We start from the raw sequence: 19,682 nt of genomic DNA, 5'->3' as shown, positions 1-19,682 counted from the left end.
CATGATATATGCTGCAGGACAATATACATTTTAATTGTAAAATGTATGAATTTTTATCATGTGTTTTTGATGATACGACAATCTAAGAGGTTTTTTTTGCACTTAATTACCAGTAAACAAAATAAAAAAATATTGATCATGTTTTTGATTCAAAAGAAGACAATTTTTTTACATCTAAGATTTTTAGACAGCACTTCCAACTCCACACCGCTAGATGTCACATGTTGGTTACGCTTCTTTGCCGCTTCTTGTTAATGAAGTCTGCAGTCTACATACATTTACTTTGTAGTATTCATTCTTCTTAGAACTTACCTAATTTGTCTTAACCACTTTCACAATTTTATAATCAATTTGTTTCGACGTCTTTTAGTTAATTAAGTCAATATTTCAATATCTTTAGCATTGTAGCTAGGCTAAGTGTATTTCAACGCGAACTGGACATGATGCCACTAATTTTGCCGGAGTCCAAATACATTTTGGAATCGGTATGTATATTGGTATACAATTTTACCTAAAACTTGATCTTTATTGTTAAAAAATGCCACTGGTTTAACTATTATGGAAACTAATATCTAATGCAACTAAATTATTTATACGCGTCTTATGTGTCTAAATTCTAATTGGAGCCATTGTGTAACTTTTATTTCCTATTTCAACTTTTCAAGCACCCCGCATTTGCAGCAGGAGGGGGATACCCGGGCTATTGCAACAATGCGCGAGAGGCGAGACCTTCAAGCTCTCGGTTCGGCTTTTTCCGTCTGCACTCGGCACGGGGAATGCAGACGCCGAAGCATGCAGACTACACTGTAGCCAGTGGAGACGGGCAAATAAAAGAAGGGTAACGTTAACGGAATAAAAAGCGGCGACGACTGTCCAAGAATAGCGGTGAAACACAAAATAGGCAGGTAACCCATTCTGACTAAACAAATAAGAGATTTCGATAGTCAATGGATTTGACACAAAGGGGAATACTGCAAATAACTAACAGAGGTCTCCGGAATGAAGCCGTTTACTGCAATGAGCGTGAGTATAACCTTAACCATCAGAAAGATGTTGCGAGCAAGTGCATGTAAGGTGTGGAGAAGCACTTGTATAGCTAAATAATGCACGAATAAGGAAACCTGTACAGTAATGCATGTTTGACACCTCACTCTTACTGTACAGGTAGACGTTGTCGCATTCCATGACAGTGACTGGGCGGACTTAAACTATATCACCCCGGCCCCTACTGCTAATTTAACACATGCACAAGTTGAATTGCTGGCAAATGTGAATAACAGGAGTCCAGCGAGAGGCTTGTGAGGGATCAGAGGTCTGAGGCTGGCTGCTTAAGACGCACAAGCGGATTAGGACCCGTGAGCAGGTGCCTTTGTTGGCTCGCGCCGTTGCCAGTGGAGACCCGCAGTAGCACGACGCGCAAAAGGAGACGCTCGTTTAAAATTAATGCCTCGAAATGAGTCACTTCAGCACACGGGGAATAAAACGCGTTTGACAGGTAAGCTCTGTCTTGCAACGTTATATTTGCAGTTGTTTTTTATTTTTGTTTATTTAAAATGAAACTTTGACTAATTATTGTTCGTTAGTTGCGATGTTCTTTCAGACCCTTGGTAAGTTACAATAGGCCTAACGGGTAAAGACTTAATGAAGGTTAAATTATTCATTCACATTTCATGTTCTGCACCTTTAAGTTGCAAGTTTTATGTCAACGATTTTGCGCATTTTAAGAAGGCAACGAACAGACACGTTAGATGTAGGTTGAGATTTTTTGTCAACTACACTCAGTTTGTGAATAGGCTTCACGTTCTTACGGTGAAGTATTTTCACGCACGAGCAGATGGTGTCCGTTCAGACTGCCGAGTAGTGAAGATTTTAGCTGATGCAGTCTCTCTCGCTCACACACACACACACACACACACACACACACACACACACACACACACACTTAGTAGGTATTTCTTATGTCTGCAGCATTGGAGATCTCTGCAGTATCTGTCTGTGTATTTATGTATGTATGACTATGGATCTCTGTCTTAACATTAACCATCCATATTGATTCAGAGATGTCTGTCTGTCTGTCTGTCTTAACATCAGCAATCATTAACAGTCTATAATGATATATTATGGTTAGACATTGTGTCATGAACTGCAAGTTTGTATTTTCCATCAGGCGGTATTTTCCATCAGATACTTGGCATCATTTCTATTTGCTTTAAACAATATTCGGCCGTGCCCATCCTGTCTATTTCTGTCAGCCTCTGCCTGTCCCATTATACTCTGATGCTGTGTGGGCACACCAGTTCTGTGGTTGTGCAGTACTGGAATGCGCCCTCGCTTACATCCAAGATTACAGTAGATTACAGCATATCTAAGAATTCGAATTAGACAACAAGCTTACTGTACGTGTTATATGTCCTTGTCCTATATGTGACCTTATATACTTTTTTCTAATTTGAAGAATTCTGAACGATACTCAAAAGAGCTTTTTTCATTGCCAGTCATTGCAATTTCTTGTTTTCTCAGTTTTAGGAGCTTTTCACCCAGCACGAGTTCCGGCACCATGTTCTACGGTTCCACCTCAGCCAGCATGTCTCTGCCGTCCAAGAACCGTCTGAAGCGCCAGAGTCGCACCTTCACGCAGGTTCTCTACCGGACACTGAGTTATCGAGACCGCCGTTCCGTGACCGACCTACCTGAGCAGGTACGGGATGATCCAGCTGAGCTTTCCACGCAGTCGTCAGCGCCAGGTGTGCTGAAGATATTTGGTGATGAAATTAGCGCTGGTGCTAACTATAAGAGCGTTCTTGCCACGCCTCGCTCCAGCGCCCAAGAGCTGATCAAGGAGGCGCTCGATCGCTACTCTTTGAACAAGGCCTCATCTTGTAGCTACGTGTTGTGCGACGTGATTGGCCGCTTCGAGGGACCGGAGCGGCGATGGCGGACCGAGTGCCTTCGGGCACTTGGGAACAACGAAAAACCTCTTCTTCTGCAAGACCTGTGGAAGCCGAAGGAGGGGTACGCTCGCCGTTTTGAGCTGAGACGAAGAGCCGAGGTGGAGGAGCTAGCAGCTAAAGAGAAAGACACAATAACTGCAGGTGATGCAAAAAGGCATTTATGCGAAACTGAATAAAGTTGTTTTGTCGTTCAGGGTCGTTCAGGTTGACTTATACCGACACACAGATGTCAGGAGCAGGTGCCAGAGATAAACACGTGATTGGGTCTGTCGTCGGCTTCCAGTAGTTGAACTGAGGGCTCAGTTTCACTATTTTATCTTTTATTGCAGAGTAGTCATAACACTGTTATGCAGCCCTCTTTCTCTTTCTCACTGTCATTGTGTTTGTGCCTGGATGCTGTTGTACTAAATTACAAATTCAACAAGGTGGCCGTTGAGCCAAGACACAGGGTGGAAGTTAAATCAATATCAGCAGGCACATTACTCGGGATAAATTATCCTCAGGTTGAACTGCTTTTCTTCCTGGTGGGGTAGAAAGAACAAGTGTGTGTGTGTTTGTGTGTTCACTTGAGGGCTCACCACAAGATTTTACACTTTACCAGAACACAGCTAGAAAGCATTGTGTAACTTCGATGCTGTAGTTAACATTGACGTATTGGTAAAATGATCTTACTCAAGTAATGCATTTTGGAAATATTACCTTGAGAATTTCTCAAGGGATGCGTGTTGTTTTAACTTTTTGGTAGTTTTAGACTGCATTATCGAATTAAAGGAAATTTTATAGGGCTATTGGAAAGCAGCAATTTGTAACTTTTTGGTCAATAATCAGTAGTGGGTAGTTGATAAATATAGCGTACTACGTACATGTGTCCTATGGTGTGATAGCAACATTTTGAAAAAAAGGCCTAAAAATGAATGAAGATAACTCTCTTTAATGCTATTTTATATTTTATTAATATAAATTAATAATAAATAATTATATGTTATTAACAATTTGTTTATTATTAATTTTTGCGGTCACACCATAGGACACATGTACGGTATATTTGTCAACTACCCAACACCCAAGTACATAAAAACAACAGTGTTCAAAACTTCTTGGTGCTGATTCGCAGCGGTAAGCTTCTGCGTTATTAAGTTCTACGTTGAGCTGTCGGGTACGATTCTGCGAAAAACGCTAGTATGGCATGGTCTGACTTGTCAGTGAAGTAACACGCCATGTAATGTTTCATACAGAGATGGCGACATAGAGGCTAAGTTTACAGATTGCAGGGAGGATTTCCCCCCAAAATTATATATTCATCACTTACACTCATTCGAAACATGTATTCTTTCTTCTGCAGAACACGAAAGAAGATATTTTGAAGAACGTTGGTAACTAAACAACATTGGCCCCCATTGTCTTTCATTGTATAGACACATAACCAGAGACATTTCTTGACTCTAAATAATATCTTCTTTTGTGTTCTGCAAAAGAAAGTGTCATATACAGGTTTTGATTGACATTAGGGTGAATTAATGATGACAGAATTTTTTTTTTTGTAAACCATCCCTTAAAGCTATTCAATGTGATCATCAGACTTTTGGCTTAGTGGTCTCTTGTTGTCTCTAGTCTTAATTGTGTTGGGTTGTTCACTAAATGGAATGTGTTCAGTGCTTTTCACACTCAATCAAAAGGGTAGAGATGCTTAAGAAGTGAAGGGACAATGATAAACAAAGCTGGATTCTGCACACCACTGCTAATCTGCCTGTACACATATTGGCAGTAAATGACTTTGCTGTTCAATGTCACAATCTGTTTTAACCTCTAGTGTTCCTGTAGCTCATCTGGTAATGCATCGAGCAAGGTCATAGGTTTGATTTACATGAATTGATCAAATGTATGAATTGACCTTGAATGCACTGTAGGTCGTTTTGTGTCTCTGCCGATACTTAAATGGAAATGTTCTAACTAAAACGCTGTGCCTCAAATGTTCCTTTTTATGACACTATTCCTCTACATATCCTAGAATAACCGATGAGTATTGCCGCTGCACCTGATTTTGCTTTGTTCCTGGTTCAAACACTTCTTACAATCAATACAATTTTAGAGTTTAGGGTTGTTAGAGTTAGCGTTAGCGTTTGGATAAAAGGGATACTTCACCCAAAAAGGAAAATTCTGTCATCATTTACTCACCTTCGAGTTGTTCCAAATCTGTATAAATTTCTTTGTTCTGACAAACACAGAGAAAGATATTTGGAAGAATGCTTACAAGCAAACAGATCTTGCCCCCCATTGACTCCCATAGTAGGAAAAATTCGAAATCTGTCTGGTTATAAGCATTCTTCCAAATATCTTTCTCTGTGTTCATCAGAACAAAGACATTTATACAGATTTGGAACAACTCGAAGGTGAGTAAATGAATTTTCATTTTTGGTTGAAGTATCACTTTAATTTAGATGGTTGTACACTGTAGAGTTTGGATTTCTTTTTGTGTTTATTTACTCATTTATTCGACATAAAACATGGCTTACTTGGCGACGGATGTGATGACCTCACGTTTTTGTTTGTTGGTTTTGTTACCTTCTTACTACTTCAAACTATTGTTACCTGAGGTACTGTTGTTAGATGCCACAACATTTGAACATTTTCTTTTTTTATTGGAATAGACAGAGAATAACAGTAGTAGTGAATATTTGTTACATTTTAAGATATACCAACGACATGTGTAGAGCACCAACAGAAATAATATCTCCCAAAGAGAGCATTTGGAAGTTTTGTATAAAATCCCCCAAACTTGTAGCATGAAACATTTTTATTAGTGCTCAATTGACCACTTGCCGCTTTTTGAAATCAATGCAAATGTATAAAACTACAACAACAGAAACACTCTTTCACAACTGATTTATAGTTAACATTTTATTTCACATAGAAAACTAAACCTACTATAGCTTTATATTACAGGAAGTCGAGAAACGTGGTGAATAATGGCCTGCTTTGCTCGCAAGACTGAAATGAAATGAATGCACTCAATCTGTATGTATTTTGATGGATTTGTTTATAACTTTCACATATTGTGCTGTGGTGTTTACCCATGCCCAGGGACCCACACAAACTCCCCTGTGCAATCTTCATCCCTCAGTAGAAGCGGGAATGCTAGATGCTATCGGAGCTCCCCCAGGGGCTGGCGTATGGTACAGCCCTGTACAGCTTTTGTTAAAGGTGGGGATTGTCCTCAGGTATGGTGTCAACCACCAGCCCCACCACCATTATTTTGCAGACCCATAATTTACGGAATTGCTCCATGTGACAGTCCAGTGTTGAACCTATACAGCATCGTACCACCTTATACCCCCCATACAATTATTAATCATCCATCATTTCATGAGCCTCTCTACAGCAGCTAGACATATACTGTACTGTAGTTATATACAATTCAACTCAATATTTTTTAAAGATACTCTAGACGTTAAAAAAGCGAATACATTACTCAATCTGTTGTTGTTCTATAACCGTTTTACCTTCGTTATTAATTTAAAGGTGTTAAGCAGAACGTTAACAAGCTCTTTTTCTTACACTGAAAGTAAATAGGGACGATTTTACTGAACATAAAACACTAAATGAACATATTTATCTTTATTATGCTTGCAAATCCCCTTCATATCCACTCCAAGCTGTGTGCAACGTTGTCCTTGAATGCTCAAAAACGTGTTTTCATTTCAGCTGTATCATCACAATCTACGCTCAGTGAAACCATGTAATAACAGAACGCATGAATTAAAGTTAAACATATTATAATTTCACTTTTTTTCCAGTTTCTTAATGCTTATGTGTACATTCCATTAGATAACCTTAAGCGATTGGTTCATTACATCCTGCAGGTTAGTTAATGGCTGCATACATCAAAGTATTCAATGATTTTCTCTCTGAAACAGATATAAACGCTCAAGCGAGGAAGCTGCAAAGAAACCGCGCTAAAGGAACGATGACGCTCCAGCACGGAACATCGTTCTGCCGCAGCCTCAGTGAAACCAGTCTTAACTTGGTGGGCTTGCCCGGTGAGGAACCCAAGCGGTACTACTCCACCCTCCCTGGGCCAATCAGAACACGCTCCGCAAGGGACCACGAGACCCGTAAGGAGCGTGACGGGGGCGGAGTTAAACACTCTCTTTACCAGTCGCCACACTTGCTGCTTCTTCAAGGCTACAACCAACAGGTGAGTGAAATAAAAGAGAATGACCAACTCAAGATAGGAAAATGTGTCTTAGTCCTTCTTTTAAACATGAATCTGGAAATTTCCTTGATTTATTTGTTTATTGTGTTGATTTATTCCTGCTTGTCAGGATTGCCTGGTTTACCTGTTGAACAGGGACCAACACACAGTCGGTCAGGAAACAGCGTCAGCCCGGCCGAATATCTGCCTCTCGTCTCCAGATGTTCTTCCACTTCACTGCCGAATCCGTCGTGCTCCATCACGGCGCACCTCCTCAGAACAACGCTTACTCCTGGAGCCTGTCGCCCACGGGAACGTGCTGGTTAACTTCATGCGTATCGAGCGGCCCACTCCTCTTCGTCATGGCGATTTATTGTCTTTTGGTGCTCATTATATCTTCCTGTACAAAGACCCATTGAGTGCGAAGCCTCTTCCCGCCCAAACCCTCACTCGACTCAGAGCGCTGGCGCGTCTTTGTGATGCTGAGTCGGGGGGTGCGCCTGAGAAAGGGGAGGCGTGTCGTATGTGTGGGGCCGTATTGCATGAACCGGTGGCGTCTCGACGCAGCTCTAAGGCTCCAGTTCGCAGTGCACAGAAACGAAAGCTCGCGTTGGAATTTGAGCGGGCTCACGAGGATGCTCTGGTGAGCCGGGTGCTGACGCTTATCGAGCCGAGCGGGGATGACCATAAGCTGACTCCAGCATATCTGCTGTGCCTGTGCATCAAACACTCAGCTAATACATTTCCACCTGGCAGCTTCGGTAAACTATTGCTGAAAATTGCCAAGAGGATTCAAACCATAGCATGGGTTAGTACTCTTGTCAATATTTAATCTTAGTTCAGGAAGTGTGTAGTGTGCATTTCTCTTAGAATAGATTTGCCCTGATTGCTCAACAACAAATGTGTAGTTGATCCCATATGATCAAAAGTGATGTTTGAAATTGCATGCTACCATACTACGTCTGGAGCATATATTATGCATACTGTGCAGTGTCGGCACATTTTCTGTATGCATGGAATCCTTTCCTGTCCTACTACAAAATAGCACACAAATAGCACTGTGGAAAACTGTGTCCCACAATGAACTTCCTTTTTAGCATCACAAATGAACCACAATCTCTTCCCTGGCTGTTTATTTGATTGGACTGAAATGATAAACTTTTGTTAACAAAATTCCGAATTTTTTTCTATTCTATATGACAACTTAACGCTGCTCTTGGTATTAAAAATGCACTATGACGAGGTCATGTGACAGCAATGTCAATGTCCGATTAATTTTAAAGCACAATTAAAGCAAACAGTTGTTGACCAATGTGCTTTACATAAATAAATAAGTAAAACAATATAACATAATTAAAAAATAATAATAATGAATGAATACTAATAAAATGTTTCTTTTAAAAATCAATTTAAAGAGTAACTATTACAATCTCCTCAAAATTACATTTTATGCAGTGTGTAATGTTGCTGTGTGTGAATAAGCAGTCTGCCAAGTTGTAAAGCTGAAAGTGAACGAATAACAAAGTTGTTGGCTGGAGAAAAAGGGAGTCGACTCTGAATCACCCGAACGAGTCGTCTGTCATTCTAATTTCAGTTCCGGGTCAGATTTACGTCACTCAGTGTAATGCCCGCCTACGTTCCATTTGCGACGCTGTACGCGGTAGACCAATCAAAGCAGACTAGACCGTCTGACCAATCAGATCAGAGTAGGCTGACAGAAAGGAGGGGATTAGACAGATGAATCGCCGAACGAATCATTTGAGAGTCAGTCAAGAAGTAAGGTAATAATAACTGCCTATTATTAGAAAATGAAAGTGTTTTTACACCTTGTATGTACGTAAACTTGTTGTTGGACACTCCATTAACCAAAGTAGGACCTTAAAAATCACAAAATATTTACTCTTTAAAGTAATAAAACAAATCATTAATTGTAGCAGTTTACAGTAGCAAAGAACATGTATAAAAGCACTATTAATGCAACATTTTTCTAATTCTGCCCTTTTTGATGCAAGTATTGCTAAATTAGATCGTTTTTTTTATGTTTTTTAAATTGTTGTATTTTTTTGCTTGTACTTAGCTTCCCTGTATTTACTATAAAGCTGCTTTGTTACAATGCAATATTGTGAAAAGCACTATAGAAATAGCACTGAATTACTGCAAAAAAGCTCACTTTTTAAAATGTTAAAATATTAAAAACTAATAATAAAAATTTGTAGTAGCTGGTTTACAGTATATAAATGGTTTGAAAGTAACAACATAAACAAATGTTACTGCGTATGTACGCTTTTGTGGCCTAAACTTAACTCCCGGGACACATCCGCAAAGAATAGAGTTGTAGATTATTTCTGAAAACAAGCAAAAGAAATAATAAGTAAATTACATGAGCTCGCAAATTAAAAGTTTGTCAAGCCAGTATTATTTTGGGTTACCAGGAGAACCGTTACTTGGTTTAACTTAATGCGACAAAGTTACATGGCCCTTTTAACAAATTGTTTATTTAATAAAATTAACACACAATGAAATGCTACAAATTGTTTATTTAATAAAGTTATTATACAATCAAAATTTTATATAAATTAATTCAAATATAAATAGTTATTATTAGCCACTAGCCAGACCGATAAACAAACACAGATCAGAAGTTAACTTCGGGCCAGACGTGCAGCCGATTAAACTGTCTGTATTAATTAACTGTTAACTGTATTAATATTAATATATTGGTACATAGCAGTGAATAAGGGGTAGACACAACTGTCTACTCTGTCTTGTCTTATGTCTTTATCATAATACAAATAGACTTAGATTCTACATTTTGTTCATATTTTAAACAACATTTTGAAACTGTGTTTGACTATTACTTTTGTTGTTTCTTTCATCTCTTTACATAAAGCAGAGCCAAAGGGGTTCAGTTGAATCTAAGGTCTCAACGTTAGGAAGCTTGTGTAGGCTGCTGGAATAACTAAACATAACATTTGCCGTTGCAGATTTGAACCCTACAGAACAAATTGTGTAAAATAGCAACGTCCCTTTAATCCACTATCAAAGGGACTATGAAGCATTTAACAACTGCTTGAAACTGTCTCTCGACCCATTAATTATTAAAATCCAATTATAGAATGTCAACCGTCATCCTGAATATTAACCAAGAGTAAAGAAAATACAACAGATGAAAGGTGTAATAGCCCCAGCGAGGAGAAATGGAAGGTAGCGAGGTGATACCAGGTTGTATTATACCTCCCACATTAAGCCTTTTAAAATGCCATGACATTAATTGCCGCCCATCCGTGTGTCTCGTAGGAGAAGACAAAGGACTTGGCCCAGAAGCAAGCTCAGCAGTAAGTATCACGTTCCACCTTGCAATTCGCTCATACGTGAAGTCGCCTTTGTTTGCGTGACCCTCTATGGTCATACATTGCTGAGTAGGCCATCGGCAATTCTGTAAGGGTTACCAAACTATTGAATTGAATTGAACTGAAATGTGTGTTTTTGTGTTTGGCGATGCAGTCAGGACCCCTCCTCGCTTTCTCTGCTCAGCATCTCGGACCTGGTACCCGACCTCCAGTTTATATTCTTCTGGATGTCCAACGCCATCGAAATACTTTATTTTATTCAGCAGAAATCCCCCACATACATGCAGGCTATTGAGCTCATGGATAATAAAGGTATGAAATGGATACTTATTTTATTTGAATGAGAAAGATTTAAGCAAATGTAGTGTATGTGTGAAGATACAATGGCCAAGGACTGATTATGTATTGGTGGATGTGATAGCAGCCTTGAGCTAAGGACACCACCAGGAAAGAAGCCAATGCAGATGTTCGGTTGATATAGATAGATGAACAGCGTTTAATGTGTGCCAGCGAATGTTGGCACAGCGTGAAATGAAGAAAAAGTGAGACGATATTTGTTCCTGGCCCCCTCTCAGCACTCAACATAGCCCTCTGAAAACCTAGCTTTGATATTTTGTATCTTTTTTTTAATATAATTTAAATGAATAATTTAAATATTTTTCTTAGTTTATGAGCCACTTTATATGAGCAGTATCAAAACAGTCAAGCTATACATTTGTATAATGCCATCTTTTTTACCTTTCATGTTCTTTTGTTAGTTTATTAAAAATACTAGTGGTCTGCACAGGCATTAAGCTAAAGCTCGAATCTGGCCCGTATATAAGATACCCTTTGATCTGATTTTTGACAAGATTTTTAAAGAAAAATTAGGGCGTGTGCAAATTTGAATGGGTTTGAACACTTATGCAATATTAGATGCATTAAAATTACTTTTGGATGTACATACACATTAGAAACGCATTCGAGAAGTTTTAAACCAGAACCAAAGCCCAAACGTTTTTAGCAAACCTGATCAAAATATCCTAATTTTGTCTCCATTGGTATAATAAATTTGGTTTCTTTTTTCATCATAGCAGGATCTAAAGAGTCTCTCCTCTCAGCAACAATATCAGCAAACGAAGAAGCCATGACCATATTAGAAGAAGTAATCATGTACACGTTCCAACAATGTGTCTACTACATCACTAAGGTACAGGGTAGTATTAAGTCCGTCTGGCGCCACCACATGAGATGTTACCAGAGCTACTGAATGAATTATTCAGTGCATACTTGTATGTCTTCTTGGTCTGCACCCCCACCCCCAAATTCTTCTCATCATTCTAATATTATGCCACAAAACATTTTATTCATCACAAATGTCTGTTCTTTACTTTACAGACTTTGTACGTTGTGTTGCCCGGCCTGTTAGACTGTAACCCGTTTGGGGCCGAGCCTTCATCCGAGCAGTGTCGCCGAGCTGTGGGCGCCTGCGTGTGTGCCGTGTGTGTGATGCCAGAGGCCGTACGAAGGGTGGTGAGCGTGTTTCAGACGACAGCCGACCTCCTCCAGCAGTACCAGGTTCATTCTGAGATTCAGAGTCAAATGTTCGCCTACCTCTTCTTCTTTACCAACGTATCGCTCTTCAATCAACTCATCGATAAAGGTTCGATCAAACATCTGCTGCTGCTTTTCACACTTGTGGTTGTTATTTTTAGCATAACACACATGCGCATACTGAAAGACACAATCACACACCCTATCGTATATTTTCATTAAGCAGACAGTGCTGCTATGGAAACAGCACGGCGCAGGTATTGTGTCAGCAGTCGATACAGAAAAAAGACGACCAGGTGAAAAAGGAGAGAGACATACAAAGGAAAAAAGAGAACGGCAAATTTATTCTGCCCTCTAGTGTTGCACTAGATACTCTGAATGAGTCAATGGATGTTTTGGGTCAAAAATGAGAATTCTGCCATTTAATAGATTTAGATTTCTTGTATTGTAATTGGCTGAAATTTCATTTCCTTTAAATTTCTTATATTTTTTTCCAATATTCGTTATTGCATAATGTTACAAAACCCTCACCAATTTCCTTTTTTAAAGGGACATGTCCTTTTTTACAAAGCACATGTCGTACACTGCATGTACATGTGTGTATTATTGACGGGCAGGTAAAGATTATTTCTCCAACCACCCATAATCCTCCTTATGTCATAACAAACAAAGAGCATCATGGGTGGTCTAGGCACACAAACATCCGCTTACGCTCACACAGTGTGTGAGAAGTGACCTTTAATACACTCCGTAGTAACTGATTATTTATGCATGTAAAGGATTTCAAACAGTCACGCGTATTAGCATAACAAATGTATGTGCGCAACGGTGTGTTTGTAGGCCCTGCTCGCGGCTGGTTTCAGCGTTCCCGCGTCTTGCAGATTCAGGCTTGTCTGAAGATGGTATTGGACTGGGCGAAAGGGGCGGGGCACAGTCATCTCGCTCAGAAATTTTTCGCCAAGTTCTGCAGCACTTTGAGCATCTTGGCCACGCCCCCTCAACAGCTTACACAGGTAACATATACAGTATGTGTTCACTTTATCTGTGGTAGTTTATATTGTGCGTTGCCGTGCATTTTTCTGTATTTTCTATTTGTGGTAATTCACAATTGTATTAAAATATGAAGTTTTATTGGCATAAAAATATAAAAGCTGATGGTTTTATAAGCAAACGTATATCAAAAAGACAAGCCACATCAAAAAATGGGCACAAAAAATAAGGTATCGCCCCCTTAATTAGCTTCAATGGTTAAGTTTTGATTTGTGGCCTGCTGAAAACTTTGCAGGGTTGTTGTTAAAGGACCTAAAATTAGTAATTGCGAGTCCAAAAAGTTATAACTGCTCCTGCATTTGTGTGTGTATTTGTGTGCAGATGAGTTGGAAAGCTTTGTGCGCAGAGCACCCCTCTCTGAAACCCGTCCAGCTACACAGAATCTTAACACAGTACCAGCTTATGGCTGAACTGGGTCCTCTGCCAATCTGGCAACCGAGCAGTGAAGACGAGGCCTATATCTACAGAACAGGTAGTTATGACATAACTATTACTTTTAAATGAATCAAAATGTATTTGTTGACTTGTTTTATGTAATCGCATAGCCACAGTATTATCTATTTTACATCAAGAGACATTGTGAAGGCAAGTATACAGTTGTCTTCGTGTGTTTTCAATAGTAGATCTACTGGAGAGTTTTGAGAATCATCCTCCTATCGTGCTACCCAGCGCTGGCTTTAAAGTGGACCTGGAGAGCGATTGTGTCGAGGACAGTATATACCGCCAGCTTCTTTACGTTCGTCACTTTGTGTGGGGTCTGCGCACCAAGACCCATCCCTCTAATGGCTGCACAGACCGACAGGAAGCCCAGGTAATATCATTTTCGGTCATACGTAGTGGTGTACAAGAGAAATGCTTTTATTAAAAAAAAGACCAGTTTATGGCTTTTAAAGTGTTGTTTTAAAATGTGAACTGATATCTTCAGGACTGTGTCCTGAGATTTAAATTTAAAGACATGAGAGTCATTCTTAATCTTATTATAAGATTAACTCTGTAATTACTTCTGGCTGAATTATGGGTCAAGTCTGTATCAGTCCCATGTGGAAAAAACCTGACATGTTTACACATCTATAAAACCTACACGTGATTATGATTAGAAGTTTGGGTCAACGAAATCTTATGGCAGTTCGTAAAGTTTTTCAATGTCATTCATACATTTTAGAATGACCTGCTTTGACCCCAGAGACATACTTATTTTTTTTCGAACAATTGTATGTTTTTGTACAATTTACATTGTATGTATTCATACGAAACGCCTTCCTTGTAAAACTGTTACGTTTTCACGTAAGATCAGGCTAGTCTTGTTTTTTTTTACAATATTTAACATCTAGTTGACTACATTATTCCCTATGTATCATTTTTTCGTCAAGGCATTTCATGCATAAACTGGCCAAATTTCAACATGAAGCTAACAAAGAATTAACTAAAGCATCAAGAATAGATCTAAAACCAAGTTTTTGCAAACCTCCTGTTCATATTACCCAGAAAATTTTGTTCTCCAGCGTGACCCTCAACCCCACACCAGCCCGCACCCAGTGCCTTCTCTGCGTGGGGAGGGAGAAGGGGAGGTGCGGGGCCCCTCGGCCGGTCTCGGAGGAAGAGGAGAAGGGTCAGGAGCCGAGGATCGTCCACGAGACAAACCGCCACACAGCATTCACTACAGGAATGGGAACGGAGTCCGCTACGGCAACCAAACCCAAACGACAGACTCTTCCTGTATAATGACTCCGCCCAACACGCCTCTCTATCCCGAACACACGTATATACACTCCAATACACAGTCTAATCCGGCCCACTACTCTGAGCATGCTTCACAAGAGCACACACATACACACTCGCACACTAAATCTAACGGTTGCATGCGTTCCACCCCAGAACACAAGAAAATCAATGGCTTCATCAGCAATGGCTTCGAAGGCAAGTCAAAGAAACGTCCCTTGGGTAGTGGATGTGTGTGTTCTTCTGTGTTTGTCTGTCGGGTCATTACTGTTATGCAGTACCTTTGCATAGTAAAGTTTAGTCTAGAACGTTTCCAATCAAACCAAAGGGTACAGCAAACTTTTAGAAATGTGACATTAATTATAACTTGATTATCTATCTACACAAGAAAATCCCCCCCAAAACATTACTTAATAATGAATTTTAAGGAATTGCATGAATGTGTTATTTTTGTTTAATATTGGTCTTCACTCATGTTTGTACCTTTTTATGCATCTGGCAGAAACTCTTAGCAAAAGAAACCTAAAGCGCATTCAAGGTTCGTATTATTTTTATTTTATTTATTTATTTTTAGTTCTCTGGATGTTGAACCCATGGGTTGTTTAGTTTCGTGCTCCCTGGGTATTAAAGACCTTGCGTTCAGGAACACATCGTATTGATAATGTAACGTCTGTCATTTTATCTAACAAGAATGATTTACAACGAGACTAATCAACTGATAGCACAAAACATTCTAGAGCTCTTAAAGGGACAGTTCACCCCAAAATTAAAGGTCTGTCATCATTTACTCACCCTCTTGTCATTTTAAACACTCTGCAGAACACAAAAGAACAAGTTTTGAAGAATGTTGGTAACAGAATGACGTTGGTCCCCATTGACTTGCACTGGTTTTGTGTTCATACAATAGACGTGTTTTTTGTTTACCAACATTCTTCAAAACATCCTCGTTTGTGTTCCGCAGAAGAAAAAAAGTCATACAGGTTCAAAATGACAAGAGGGTGAGTAAACGATGACAGACTTTTCCTTTTGGGGCGAACTACCCCTTTAAAGTCTTTAATTGATCATTTTGTTATTATTTTTAAATGTGAAAGTTGCATAGCTGATAATAGCGCAATCCACTTATAGTAGTAAAATGATTTAAAACGCACTCCTTTATTCACCTAAATGTGATTATAAAATGATTTATATTTTTATGGTATTTGGTTGGTATTTTTTACAACACGTAAATACATTTACATATGTTTGGAGACATGACACTGCATAGTAGAAATGACCCAGTTATCGTCTACACATGTTAGTTGTTGTTCGATGACAGGCATGACTGATTTTTGTGTACATTGCTTGTATTTCACTTGAATAAGTTGCATGTGTAGATGCATGTGTTTATTTCTTGAGTAATAAACACATGCACAGAGGTCTGCGTATTGTTAGTTTTGTGTGTGTTTACTGTACACTTTGTTGAATTTCTGTTTGCGTGTGCACCTGTGTATTTGCCTATTGTGCACATATTGATGTTGTTTATAGGACCAACTTCTGAGTCTGTGTGTGTGTGTGTCAGATGGGAACTGAGTCCTGTGTGTATTTGTTTTATCCCTGCCGTACTCCAGGCCCTGTAAGTGGTTGTGGCTTTCCTTTCCCTGTCCATGTCTCTCACAATCTGGGCCCAAACTCTGATGATATCTGTTCCGTCTTTGTAGTGGACCTGGATAAAGGACCGTACGGCCTGGGAATGGGACTTATCGATGGACTTGTGAGTCAAATCAATATTGCTGGTGGTTAAGGTTTTATGTGCATGACACTATCAGGAGCGATTTAGGGACTTTAGCCTTATATGCCCTCTCATTTGCTCACCCTCCAGTTGTTACAGTTGTTACAAACCTGTATACATTTCTTGAATGAAATTCATAAATGAATGAAGAATATGAAAGAAATGAGAAATGAAAGAAATGAAGATATTTTAATAAAAGTTTGTCACTATGCCGTTTTGGGTCACCATTGACTCCCATAGTAGTCTTTTGTCATACTATGGGAGTCAATGGTGACAAACTTTCATTAAAATATCTTCATTTCTTTTCAGCACAACAGCACAAATTTTTGCATAACAAATTTTTCATTTTCAAGTGTCTATGTCATTTAGGTTAGGTTTTCTACTGAAAGTCAAGCTGCCTTTGAAATTCTGTCTGACTTTTCCAATCCTGTTCTCCTCTCGTTTCTCCATCATGTCCAGCACTGACTCTATAAAAAAATGGCAAAAAGTTAAAAACAACAAAGTGAAAAGTGATGCATTCACAATAATTCCATAGCCTATTTTTTCCATTAAAAAGCCAACCAGTGCGTCTTTTATTTTCTTAATTTTTTTCTAAAAACACAGCATACCCCTTTGAACTCTCCTGGAATCTACATCAGGACACTGATTCCAGATGGACCAGCTGCTGCAGATGGAAGACTTGGCATCGGTGACAGAATCCTGGCTGTAGACGGGACGAGTCTCATTGGAGCGGACTACCAGAGGTTAGTGCTCAACATACACTGTACATACTGTATGTGATGATCTTATCTCTCTCACCCACTTATAGTTCAGCTCAAATTTATTTTTCATATAAAGATGTTCCTGTTTTTGAGCAGGCATTAGTAAAACAAGCAGTTACATTTGTCTTTGTCTCTCTCTTGAAGTGCTGTTGATTTGATTCGTCTGGGGGGAGGACGGCTCAGGTTTCTCGTCGCCAAATCAGATCTTGACGTATCAGAGAAGATCATCGCCTCTTCCTGCTGAGAGAGTGACTGCAAGTGTGACTCTCTACTTAGACGAAATATGAGGAGAGACATCGAGTCCTCCTTAGACTAGAGACAGGAGAATAAGCACACTATAGACCTTGCAGCCCTGTACAATACTGCACTAGTTCTCATTCTGAGAATGACAGTTTGACAGCTCTGACTTACTTTACCTCTTACACAAATTGGTTGTGCTTTTTGAATGTCAAAAATAGGGGAAGGTATTCGTGTACGTAATCTGGCTGATGTGATGTCAACCCAGTGACATCGCTGAAAATTACTGGGCTTGAAACAAAAGGTTTATGGGTGGTCCCATTCTTCTCCTGCCTAATGAATAAGCTATACCATAGAGGACATTGGTGGATATCCTCATCAAGAAGCCCATGACCATATTCCCAGTTGCCCGTCCTACCAACCCCCAACCACAACCCTGTTAAAATCTGTTAGATGGTGTTATTTGCTCGTAATAACAAACAATACTGTATCTGTACTATACAGGGTCCTAACCAAACGCGAAATAGTGCACACACATTCACCCATCTGTCTGTACCACGCTGCATCCCAGTTCACCTACTTAGATTTACTTAAAGTATGCACTTTCTGCCATGGAAAATATATACATTTGAGTGCATAGCAGAGCATATCACTGCTGTCCTTCTGTAACCTCGTATCTCCATATTTCGTGATTATTTTTTGCCATAAATCATTATTATTAGTCACCCTTATGTTTGTCACTGGGTTTGCAAATATCTAACCAAGAACTAAAGTATAAGTGCTTTTCAACTTTGACAACAAAATACGTAATCATTGAAAAAGTAAAGTGTTTTTTTCCATTTCCTAAAAAACAGCGAATTTGGACATACAAGGTTTTAGAAGGACAGGGATATATGCAAGTATGTAAAGGAAGTGAAAATTGTTGTCTAGACGCACAATTTTATTGTTTAAAGCTATATAAATATTTGTTATAGTCCTATAGTTTAATTTAATATTTTTTATATAGCACTACTTTTTCAATATTTTTATATAGCACTATTTATTCAATTGATGAATTTGTGTAGCGACACTAAACTTCTCCCATTTGCAACGAGTTATAGATTTTAATACTATTTACTGAACTCGCGTTCGCTTTTTTTTTGCTCGTTTTTCTTAGCACGTTGCTTTCCGAAGTCTCCTGCTTGTCATAATGAATATTAATCATCAAAGATGGACAAGCAGCGATTGATTGTGGCAGGTTCAGAAACTACTATTTAAATACTACGAAAAAATAGACAGCATGACATAAACAGAAGCTTCACCGAACATTTAAAATGTAAAGGTATGCATTTTATCCTACGCCTGTTTATCTTAGAAGTTTGTTATACTGTAAGTAATGAAAACGGATAAACTTGTCTACACGCTGTTTTGTGATTCGCGTCACTCTTTGCGTTCAGTGTGTCGCGTCTGGTTAGTTCCCTGATGTACATTAAAGATGTTTAAGTGGCCTCGCGAAAAGGCAGAATTGAATGTATTTTCTATATTTGGTAGAAATATTGAGGACAAAAATCTTTCACTAAATATCACATTTTATTGGTTAAGAAAATCGCAACAGGTGTTTGCCGTATGCAAAATCCTCGAATAGAAACAACGTTAGCTCAAATATTTGAAGGTTTCATTAGTGGAGTTTCATATATGAACGTAACTAACTCTCTCTCTCTCTCTCTCTCTCTCTCTCTCTCTCTCTCTCTCTCTCTCTCTCTCTCTCTCTCTCTCTCTCTCTCTCTCTCTCTCTCTCTCTCTCTCTCTCTCTCACTCACTCACTCTTCTCTCTCTCTCTCTCTCTCTCGCTCTCTCTCTCTCTCTCTCTCTCTCTCTCTCTCTCTCTTACATAACTGTGTTAGTTTACCATGTTGGCAGTTCTCACAATGGAAACAACTGTACGTTTATTTATTCACATGCTGCATATATGTAAGCATACATTGTTTTCAAAATAACAGTGTTACTATACTACGTGTAATTAACAATAGAGGCTTTCTCCATTTATACTTGAGAATACATTAATCTGCACAAGGTTTTGAATACAAATGAGTTTGTTTTTTCCATTATTTCATGTTTGTACTAAATCTGTATCGCAATATT

The 19,682-nt window shown here is 39.1% G+C and overlaps 1 protein-coding gene across 7 annotated transcripts; it reads left to right on the top strand.

The window, feature by feature from the left end:
- The first annotated feature begins 776 nt into the window (after positions 1-776).
- Positions 777-19,301, top strand: radil (Ras association and DIL domains). 7 transcript variants are annotated; one of them, XM_057332596.1, is made up of 17 exons: positions 777-1,023; positions 1,165-1,495; positions 2,521-3,092; positions 6,033-6,152; positions 6,866-7,146; positions 7,274-7,951; positions 10,441-10,478; positions 10,648-10,805; positions 11,570-11,682; positions 11,871-12,135; positions 12,867-13,039; positions 13,398-13,548; positions 13,697-13,887; positions 14,579-14,993; positions 16,403-16,545; positions 17,167-17,306; positions 17,469-19,301. In XM_057332596.1, the coding sequence occupies exons 3-17, from the start codon at positions 2,558-2,560 to the stop codon at positions 17,566-17,568; spliced, it is 3,501 nt and encodes a 1,166-aa protein (XP_057188579.1). In that variant the 5' UTR covers positions 777-1,023; positions 1,165-1,495; positions 2,521-2,557; the 3' UTR covers positions 17,569-19,301. The 7 variants fall into 7 exon arrangements, 6 of the variants coding, with proteins under 6 accessions (XP_057188579.1, XP_057188580.1, XP_057188581.1 ...); XM_057332597.1 differs by having other exon boundaries at positions 11,567-11,682; positions 13,700-13,887; XM_057332598.1 differs by having other exon boundaries at positions 11,567-11,682; positions 16,493-16,545.
- Positions 19,302-19,682: the final 381 nt, after the last annotated feature.

The sequence above is a fragment of the Triplophysa rosa genome, linkage group LG4, assembly GCF_024868665.1.
Source record: "Triplophysa rosa linkage group LG4, Trosa_1v2, whole genome shotgun sequence".
NCBI lineage: Eukaryota > Metazoa > Chordata > Actinopteri > Cypriniformes > Nemacheilidae > Triplophysa > Triplophysa rosa.
The sequence above is the reverse complement of the archived record's forward strand: the minus strand, read 5'-3'. Positions and strand labels throughout refer to the sequence as shown.

Bases quoted from the DNA above. Each gene is read 5' to 3' on its own strand.
- radil (XM_057332594.1), top strand. From the start codon at position 2,558: ATGTTCTACGGTTCCACCTCAGCCAGCATGTCTCTGCCGTCCAAGAAC. The intron at 13,888-14,578 runs GTAATATCATTT...TTTGTTCTCCAG, and splicing joins CAGACCGACAGGAAGCCCAG to CGTGACCCTCAACCCCACAC. The intron at 17,307-17,468 runs GTTAGTGCTCAA...TCTCTCTTGAAG, and splicing joins ATTGGAGCGGACTACCAGAG to TGCTGTTGATTTGATTCGTC.